The sequence below is a fragment of the Alligator sinensis genome, unplaced genomic scaffold (genome assembly GCF_000455745.1).
Source record: "Alligator sinensis unplaced genomic scaffold, ASM45574v1 scaffold1023_1, whole genome shotgun sequence".
In the NCBI taxonomy this organism is placed as follows: Eukaryota; Metazoa; Chordata; order Crocodylia; family Alligatoridae; genus Alligator; species Alligator sinensis.
This window is the reverse complement of record NW_005842373.1, coordinates 556947-567090: the sequence shown is the minus strand read 5'-3', so window position 1 is coordinate 567090 and position 10144 is coordinate 556947. Positions and strand designations below refer to the sequence as shown.

Here is a 10144-nt window from a genome sequence, read left to right as displayed (position 1 = left end):
CCCCCCCAGCACAGGGGCTGCTCGCCCCCAGCCACTGTCAGGCTCCAACCCCAACAACAAGAAAAAGGATCAGGCCCCTCACTGTAACGTGACAAAAAATTGAAACAGTTTAAGCCTCAGGGTTTTATTTTATACCCCACTGTTTCAATTTAGGGGGCAAAGAATAAAACCTTGGGGATTAAACCCCCGTCATGTGTACAAGTGCCCCCAGTTACTATAATCCAGTCTTTGGTCTGCACCAATTGTCAATGAGATCTCAGGATTTTATGCTGCTAGATACCCCACTGAAGCCAGTACAACCCAGGGTACTACATTAGCATAGTTTCTCCATGCTAGTGATGGACCCTAGGAAGTGACCTTAGTTGCTGAAGTGCCAAGGCTTGAGTCCAGCACAAATATTTTTCCCCATAGAACCAATCTGAAGCTCTACCCTTCGCTGGCTCTGGGATCTTCTGTCCAGGAAAATGGGAGAAAGTGGCTCATCAGTCAGCACTTCATAGGATCGCACACAGCTTCCACCCAATGGGGATTTCTTCTGAATCTGAGTTCGGAATTCAGTCACTGATGCTTCCACCTCCAACCAGACTCTGCGGTTGCCTTTCACTGCTTCCTGCATTTGCTTATGTGCCCGATCATTGGCAATGACTTGGGAGAGTGGAATCCCAAAGGCCAGAGGACAGCAGTCTGGGAAAATACAGCACAAATGGAAAAGTATGTTAGTATAAGTGAAAAACAGAGTGACAGAAGAAAGACAGAAGGAGTGGTCCTGGGAATGGCATTCCTTTCCGTCAGGATTTGTGCACTCCACCATGCAGTAGGACTTCAGGATACACCAACCAAGGATTCAGGTAATGTGAAGCTACTGACTCATTCCCACATGGAGCCTTCATTCTCAGAGGTCAGTGGCTGGTCACATAAGAGCTGCCAGCTGAGATGGGCACTTCCTACCTAGCTGGGGCCTCCCTACCGACACTTGTCTCTGTAGGTGGGTTGGTATCTGTCCTAAAAGACTAAGAGCTCAGCTCCTACACATCAAGCTGTGGGGTGGGAAGCCCTCTTATACCCCGCAGCTAACCCAAAGCCTTCTGCTGCAGTGTTGCTGAGGGGCACCTTTAAAAGCAGAGGGTCTCAGATTCAACACCCTAGCAATAGAGAAGCAATTCTCCCTTTCAGACTGATTGACTCAGACAGATATCAACATGTTACTTATAGTTGGAATCACATTTTTAAGGTTTCCTTGAACCCATTTTTTCTCCAGATAAACTTGGAGTACCACCAGTAGCCAAATTATCAAGATAGCAAGATGTAACAGGGTACAGGCTGAGGCCTATTGAAAATCTGAAATCTGTAGTGGGTACTGAGTATCTGATCCCTGAATATCTTTAAATGCAGACTGGATCATTTTCTTGATTATAAACTTTAGCCAAATGGTGGTTACAGGACTCAGTTAAGTTATCACTGGGTGCAGTTCTCTGGCTTGTGTTATTTAGCAGGTCAGACTAGATGATCGAAGACTGTAAACAGACATCTCATTTGAAGCAATCTTGACTGATCTGAGTCAAAACCTGAACTGGTGGGGAAGGGGAAGTGGAAGGGGAGCAGCTCAATCCCAGAAGGCAAGAAGGAGTGGGCCCCCAGGCTGGGTGGGCAGGGACTGACGGGCCCAATGCAGGCTGCCAGGAGCTGGCAGGGTCCCAATCTGGGCCACCTCCAGTGCCCCAGAGAGCAGGCAAGCCAGGCAGGCACAGAGCCAGCTTGGCTTTAGCCATGCATCTGTTCATCAGCCCTCTAAGGGCAGGTTAAAGCAGTGCATATTACAGGGTGTTAGCCCTTAACATGCAACTGCTCAAAGTTTGTGCTAATTTTAAAACCAATTACCATTCCTTAAAGTTAGCAAGTGTTAATTGCAAGGTATAACTACACCCTTGCAGACATATATAGCATTGTCCTGGGGAGAAAGTATTAGCACTTTTTATCTTGTATACTTCACAGGTACTTAAAGTTGGACAATAGACAGATACATCTGTAGGATCCTGGAACAAAATGATTTTCCCCAGGAGAAATGTGACATCAATTTGTACCTTAAAAGTCTCTTCTGGCCTTAAGCCCTATTCAGGAAAATCTAACTGATGTGGCCCCAGGTACTGTGGCCCTAGGTCCTTACCCATAGTTGCTAGTAAAACACCCTATTTGTTAGCATTTGTTGATACAGTAAAAGCCACGTTAACCGGCACTTCATTAACCAGCATGCTCTATTAACTGGCATGTCGGTTGACGCCGGTTGACGTGGCAAAAGGGAAACCGGAAGTGAGACTTCCGGTTTTGTCAAATCCCACCGACCGGGGGAAAGCAGCCTCCATGGGGTAAAGCAGCCTGCGCAAAGCCCCCCCTCCCTTTCCCCCAGCACACTGACACCAGGGGAGGGGCGGGAGGGGTGGCACGGTTAATCTGAGATGTGGACGCACCGGACGTGGTGGGAGGGGCATCTTTGCCTGACCAGGTAAAGATGCCTCTCAGATAACCGGCACATTTGGTTATCCAGCACCCCCCATTTCCCATGGGTGCCAGATAATGGAGCTTTTTGTATAACATTCAGTGATGACCAGGGGATTTTCAGCGAAGATTGTTTTTCAGAAAAGCTTTATTGCTGAACTCTTCAAGCAGCCTTGGCTATTCTCCCAGAAGCACCGACTCATCTCCAGGGATCTTGGTTTTCTCTGATTAAAAATTGCAAATTCTCTGATTTAAAAAAAAACAACCCATCAAATTCTCTGATTAAAATCTCAAAATCCACATTTTCCCGCAACTAAAATGAAACCACTATATATAGAGACAGAGAGCTATAAAATGAAACCACTATATATATAGCTATCTGTTTAACACAATGTTTTATTGATATATTTACAATTTTAAAGCAATTTGGAAGCCTAACAGTGCCTCAAATTGTTATAATAAAATAACTTCTGAATACCTATATATTTTGGTATTTGATTTTGGGTTTTTTATCATGGAAAATCAGAGCTCCCCTACCCTCTTCGTTCACCAGGACATGGGTCCAGCTGGATGTCCCTCCCACTGCTTTGTGGCACTGAGCACTTGATATGCTGGTGCCCTGCCCCTAAGTCCCAAGCCACAGGCCCCCCAGCCTTGACAGTGTCCTTCACTCCCAATGCACAGTCCCCCATCCCTCCCCCCCACCCCACCCTGCCAGTACCCCTAACTCCCAACCCACAACCATCCATCCCTACCAGTGGCCTGCACTCCCAACACACAGCCCCTTGACCCTGCTGGTGCTCCTTACTCCCAACCCACAGTCCTCCACCCCCTCTAACCCTCACTCCTAACCTGCAACACCCCTACCCTGTTGGTGCTCCTCACGCCTGATCTGCAGCCCCCCACCCCTCTCAGCCCTGCTGGTTCTGACCCACAGCCCCCTGCCCCTGCAGTCCTGTCAGAGGGGGCCCCCAACTGTCCCCACCCTGCCCGGCTCCACACAGGCTACAGGATGGTGGTCTGTGGCGACACAGCAGGGACAGCCTCCAGCATGAGCTGCATGCAGCACAATTCATGCAGAAGCACAGGCAGTGGCAGCTGGGGCACCACATGGCACAGTGCTGCTCCACTGCAACCCCAGTGGCTGGACATCTTCTCCCCACCCCTCCCGACCTACACATCCAGCTACTCACAACCCTGCCACCCCCCCACACACACACACACATACATGCTCCACAGAGCCCCTGAGACAGTCCCCAAGCCCTGGCCCTCCGGATTTCCACCCCACCCCCCATAGATTTACCTGTATCCAGCTGCTGGGGCTGCTCCAACCACCGTGCCTAGCTGTATGCCAGCCATGTATGTGTGTGCATGCACATTTGCATGGTGCCCCCTGCTTCCTGTCTCCCTCCTCCCATTCCTCCTAGCTCGAAGCAGCCCTTTGCAGGCTGGAGGACTGCCAACCTACAAGAAACCCACCATTTCCTGCAGTTTTCTCCTTTAAAGAAGAAAATACATGGTTTTTTCCTTTAAATGAGACAATCCATGTTTTTTTCATGTTTTTCTGCAGTAAATGGAAAACCCAGACCCTTGCTCATCTCCTTGGATCTCTGGTGCCATGCTGCTCTCCAAGTAGTCCAGCTCACTACTTCCTGGCCATCTTACCCTGGCCTCTGGTCCCGAAGTGCCTTAAAATGTTCTAACCACAAAGCCATAGCTTAGATATTCCAGAAATATTTCTTCATCCCTCCTCCTGAATCTGTCCCTCTGGGCAGCCCTATGAGAATGAAAAGTAGAGCCTAGGGGAGGGAGATAGAAAGGGGGAGGTTGGCTCAATGAAGTGGATGATTCCTTGACAGAACGAGGTTCTGAATTCGGGCTCCTGCCCTTAACAGCTTTTCTGCACCTGCAGTTATTATTTATCATTGGATATAGTGGAAAACACTAATAGCATAGTTTCCACTCCACTGAGGCAGAAACCACATCTGTGGAGAAGAGTTTAGAACCAGGACACAAGGGTGAGAAAACCTCCTTCCTCCTCCTCTTCCTTGTGTACTTCATGTCAGTACTTTGTTCACCTGGGTGATCCTATTCTGCCATAGATGGAAAGAGAATCCAAACTGTGCATAAATGCCACAAATTGCACTCCTGTGGCAACAGGAGTCCTCTACATGTTTTTTCTAGGAGTCTTATACCCAAATTGGGGAGGGACTCTAACTTTTGGCCAGCTCCAGCCTCCCTCTTATCCTGCTTCCTAAGCTCCTCATAGCCCCTTGGCTATCAGCTTCCTTGCTTCCGCTGTGACTTCCAATCTATTCCAGCCATGAGGGCCCAAGAGGTCTAGCTGTTAACAGCAAGTGAGAAGCATTTAAAAGTTACCCTCAAGGTGCCTTTCAAACATGCCCACTTCACTGCTGCCTATTATCAAAACACAAGGGAAATGCCCCAAAGGCATTTCCCAAATGCCCCAAACCTTAGTTACAGTAAGACAATTCCAGGTCATTCATTTGGTATGATCCTTTTCAGAACGGGAGCCCTTTTAGAATGGGAGCATATCATTCCCAAAACATACATGTTGCAAAAGCAGGAAATACAGAATGATACTTCCCAGAGAATAGATCCATACAGCCTTAACAATGCCCTGGGAAATCTGCCCTAAGAGAAGTCATACCTTTTTGTTTGATATAATTGCCTGCCATTCCCACAGGGCAGAGTTAAGGTTGCATGCCCTTATTGTATAACAAGAATCTTGTTGGCCTCAGAATCATAGAAAAGTAGCTCTACAAGGGGCATCAGGAGGTCCTCCGGTTCTGTGAGGGACCACCTTTTGGGCATATGTGCCACACATTACCCTCTACACCCTTCCCAAATTCCACTCCAATCCCTACCCTCTGACTGATCTGCTGCTTTGCTTTCTGATCCCTGAGCTGTTTTCCCTGCCCAATCTCCTGCTCTGATTTTTTGTAGTATCTGCCTTTATGCTAGCTGTCCCCAATCTGCCACATACAGAGGTTGCCCATAGCACTTGTGTCATGCATGCCACAGGTTGACAATCTGTAGCAGAATGCACCCTAGGGCCAGCCATATCATCCCCTAGTGGTTGCCATAATCCTGCCCAGCTCACCTGCTCCAGCTTCTTAGCATCTCTCCTGCTTCCTTTCCTGCCACGCCTTGGTGTTAAAGATAATGAGAGGAAGCTGTTCTCAAAGGCTGGTGACCTCTAGATGCTCTCTCTCTACACTCAGTCCCACTCTTGGGCTCAACTTGGCCTGCCTAATTTGGGTTCTGACCCTGCCACGCACAGTCCTATCTCAAGCAGAGGGTTGAACTAGAACATGGATGGCGCAGCCCCTCTCAGCCTTTGGGGGCTCTGACCCCACTGGCCCTAATCACCTTAAGAGCTAAATTCATGGTCTCCATCCTACCCTACAGCCACACCCATGCCTCACTGGCAGTACTCTATACTCATTCAGAGGGGACCCCCCTGACCCCAACACAGCTTTTGGCTCTCAGGCCTTGAACTTTTGTCCAGACCTCAACCTTCCCAGCCTTGGCCCTTTTATTCTGGCTATGCCCCTCAGCCCTGGTGCACTGCCTTGAACCCTGGTTCCTGGACCCCAGCCCCCTCATATGCTCTGGGCCCCTGACCCTGCCCTATACTCTCACATCTCCAGCCCCAGCCTTCTGAGTCCCTGGTCCCAGGCTAAGCTTCCAGTAAAAGAGTGCCCCACCACACTCCACTCTATGGCCTCCACACCTTCCCTGTAGCCACAACCCAGTCCTCCAGTTCCCGACCAGTTACTGATAAACCACTTCTGGGTTTCCGACGTACCAGCTACCTCCTACCCTTTGGCTGCTAATTCTTTGCAGCTCCTCAGGTACCTGATTGGTTGAGTTTCCCCCTGTTACATCTCAGGCCAGCAGGAGTTCTGCTTGCAGTGGGACTCAGGGCCAGACTGAGCCTTCTGGTGCAGCAGCCAGACTTTTGGTGAGCTGAAGGGGTGGAGCCCCAGCCTACATGGCCCCATATTCAGCCTGCTCCCAGATGTTGCAGCTTAGCTATTGGGCTGCAGCCACAGCTCTCTCCCCTGCTGTGGGCTCCCCTGGCTGCATGTTGCTCTGCAGTTGACCTTCACCCAATTGCCTACCTAACTGCAGCCCTTTGGTGTTGGCTCCCTACCTCTTAAGTAGCAGGGTCAGAGGTCCCTGCTGCACCATCCATGTTCTAGTCCAGCCCTCTGCTTGAGATAGGATCATCTCTGTTTAAACCATCCTAGACAAGTTTTTGTCTAACTTGTTCTTAAGAACTTCCAAGGATGAAGATTCTGCAACTTCTAAAGGTAGTCTGTTCCCATGCTTAACCACCCTCATAGTGAGAAAGTTTTTCCAAATATCCACCCTAAATTTCCCAAGCTGCAGTTTAAGACCATTGCTGCTAGTCCTATCCCTATCCCCTGCAGTCACAGATAAAAAGTTGATCTCTGTCCTCTTTATAATTGTCTTTCAGTTATTTTAAGACTATCAGTCTTTCTTTTCCAGATTAAAGAATCCTAGTTCTGACCTTTCCACTTAAATCATGGCTCCCAGACCTCTAGTCATCTTTATTGCTTGCTACTGAAATCTTTCTAACTTGTCCACATCTTTCTTGAAGTACAGTATCCAAACTAGACACAGTACGTTAGTCAGGGCCTCACCAGTACCAAAGAGAGCAGAAGAATCACTTCCCTTGATTTGCAAGCAACACTGCAATTAATACAGCCAATTATTCTTTGTGGGGGGGTTGCAGCAAGAGCTTCCTGTTGGCTCATATTCAGCTTACAGTCCACTGTGACTCAGGTGCATTTCTGTAGTGCTGCAGCTTAGTCAGTCATATCCAGTCTGTATCTGTGCATGTGATTGTTCCATCCCAAGTGTAAGACTTTGCACTTGTCTCTATTGAAATTCACTTCAATTAATTTCAGACCCTGAAGGTGAACCCCACATCTCATGGGCTTTGCACATTTTAATATTCGTAAATAATTTGTCTAAGAAAAGCCAGCAGCCTTGCCTCCAAAGATTTAGTACGTGAATACTGAATATGAAAATATTGAGTTTGCCATCCTGCCCATGTACCTCTTTTGGTAACAGTTTTGCGATGAAAATATTTCTCATTACCATTGGATTTTTGTAAGAATTCCAGTCTTTGCCTGTTTTTATTCATGCAAATCAGCAAGAAACTTCTCCCAGAATCAAAGCAAACAAACAAACAAGGAAGACAAAACTAAACAATAAATAAAACAAATACCAAAACCTTGTATTGGGCACAGTCACTCCTACTTGCATATGATGGTGCTTTAGATTTGGGTGGATGCAAGGAGGGAGGGAGAGTCTCATAGGGCCTTTATAGATGTTACATTTTTCCAGGTTGAATCCAGACTACAGCCATCACTATATACACGCTGACATCTGTAGTCCAAATTAAAAGTGGCTCTAGTCCAAATTAAGTAATATTCATTGAATGAGGATTAAAATTTATGCATACTATGGCAGTCCAAATTTGGCAATTTAAACTGTATTAATTAATATGTATATGCAGCTTTGCTTTTCAGAAAAACACTGCTTAGGAATTCAAATAAGCAGATAAGCATTGCAAATATAAATCCCCTCAAGGGAACCTCGGTTGGGTTTTTGCAACACAACAGAACTTATCAGGCACAAAGTAACACCTTAATAAAGTCAAATTTGCCAACAGCACCCCATAGTGACTAAGTATCAGGTCAATTGCACAGCACTTCAGATAACTACAACAATGTAGCAGTGCTAAACAGGATTAAAGTCACCTCCCAATTTCTTCCAACCTCTGTTAAGGGGCTTTCAAATGAATAGACCTGTAGTTCTCAACCTATTTGCCATAGTGGGCCACACTTGAAGCTCTCAGTGTGTTAGGTGGGCCACACCCACACAATTTACATCCTGTGTATCCATTTAAAAATGTTTTGTATCTGTTATCTGAGAGTAATACAATACAAATCAATATTCTGTAATACCTATCATTTCTACCCTGTCAAATGTCTTTACTTTTCTTAACAGGATGTCACATGAACTACAGCAGTGTGTTGCATGGGCTACATGCAGCCCACAGGCCATAGGTTGAGAACCGCTGGTATAGACTGTGTATAGCCAGTGCCCCCTGCCATGATGGTCAATGATCGATCATCTCTTAACCCTTAATTCAAATTGAAATTTAATTTGAACTGTGTGATGCAAATCAGTTAACAGAGTTATAAAATGCTGAGCATGTCTACAAACAGACATAAGGGCTGTCTTCTGCCACCCCATCCCCATACTACCCTACTACATAAGGGCAGCAATTCAGGAGTGAGGGGCTGTAACAAGGAACCCTAGCCCTGTTACCAAGAAACAGAGTGGACCCTTTAAATCCCGAACCTTCCAGTCATGGCTGGCCGGTCAAGTAGAGGTTAAGGATTGAGCCCTGCCAGTCAGTCAGGTGACAGGAAGGGGATGGCCAGAACCCTATAAATGGTGAGTGGAGAAGACCAGAGAGGCAGCAGAAAGGGCGCAGTATTCATGGTGTGAATGGACCCCAGCACCAGAGAGGGCATAGTATTTGGGGGTGAGTGGACCCCAGCGCCAGAGAGGGCGCAGTATTTGGGGGTGAGAAGACCCCAGCGCCAGAGAGGATGCAGTATTTGGGGGTAAGCAAACCACAGCACCAGAGAGGGCACAGTATTCGGGAGTGAGCAGACCCCAGCACCAGAGACGGTGCAGGAGCCCAAGTGAGTTTTGAGAGCTAGAGCCTTGGAGTCAAGCCCTGATTAGTGGGTTTTTGACTGACAGGCCTAGCTAGAGAGAGAAGGGGTAAGCCCACAGTGGCTGAGACCCCAGAATAGAGAGGAATTTATAAATGCCATCTGCGAGGCTTGGGCTGCGATGTAGGGGAGGAATAGAGCCACAGATAGTGCCCCCTGGCATCAGGGCAAGAAATGGGCAGCCTCCCGCCTAATTAAGATCTTTAATTAATTAACAACGAGGCATGGTTAGAAAGAAGGTGGGAGGTTGGCCCAGAAACAGGTGGGCGGGCCAAAAGCAAAATCGGCCCCAAGAAGGCCCCCTACTACAATGGTGCATTGGCTGGGAAGTTTTCATATGGCAGTATGTATCATAAGGCGGTGGTTCGCCCATATAAGGGAAAGTGCCCTTGGGTCCATAAGCCAGAGAAATGGAAGCAGACACTAACCCCAGACCTGGAATTGCAGCAACAAGTCTTGGGGCAGCTAAACCAACTAATACAAGGCCTACAAGATCAAGCCACAAGACAACAGGCACTGTTAGCCAACGTGACTGGGAGTATCCACCCACAATCAACAACCCGGGTAGGGATGTGTGGCTACGGGACCAGAGTTGACTCTGAGGTGGGAGACAAGCTGCCCGTGCTGGCAGTGGAGGTGACAATAGAGGGGAAAAGAGTATGGGCTATGCTAGACTCAGGCTCATCGCAGACCATGGTGCGGAGCAATGTGTTACCGACAATAGAGAGGGAATCATAGAATCATAGAAGTAGGGTTGGAAGCGACCTTGTAGATCTTCAAGTCCAACCCCCTGCCTGGGCAGGAGGAAAACTGGGCTCAAATGACCCCAGCCATGTAGGCAT

General features: G+C 47.8%; 1 protein-coding gene across 4 annotated transcripts in view; it reads right to left on the bottom strand.

Moving 5' to 3' along the window:
* Positions 1-10144, bottom strand: part of LOC102376387 (rho GTPase-activating protein 6) — a 77773-nt gene that overhangs the window by 34689 nt on the left and 32940 nt on the right. For all 4 annotated transcript variants that reach the window (XM_025210786.1, XM_006029345.3, XM_025210785.1 and 1 more), the window contains one exon: positions 431-684. In XM_025210786.1, the coding sequence (XP_025066571.1) occupies positions 431-684 (254 nt within the window). The remainder of the gene's footprint in view (positions 1-430; positions 685-10144) is intronic.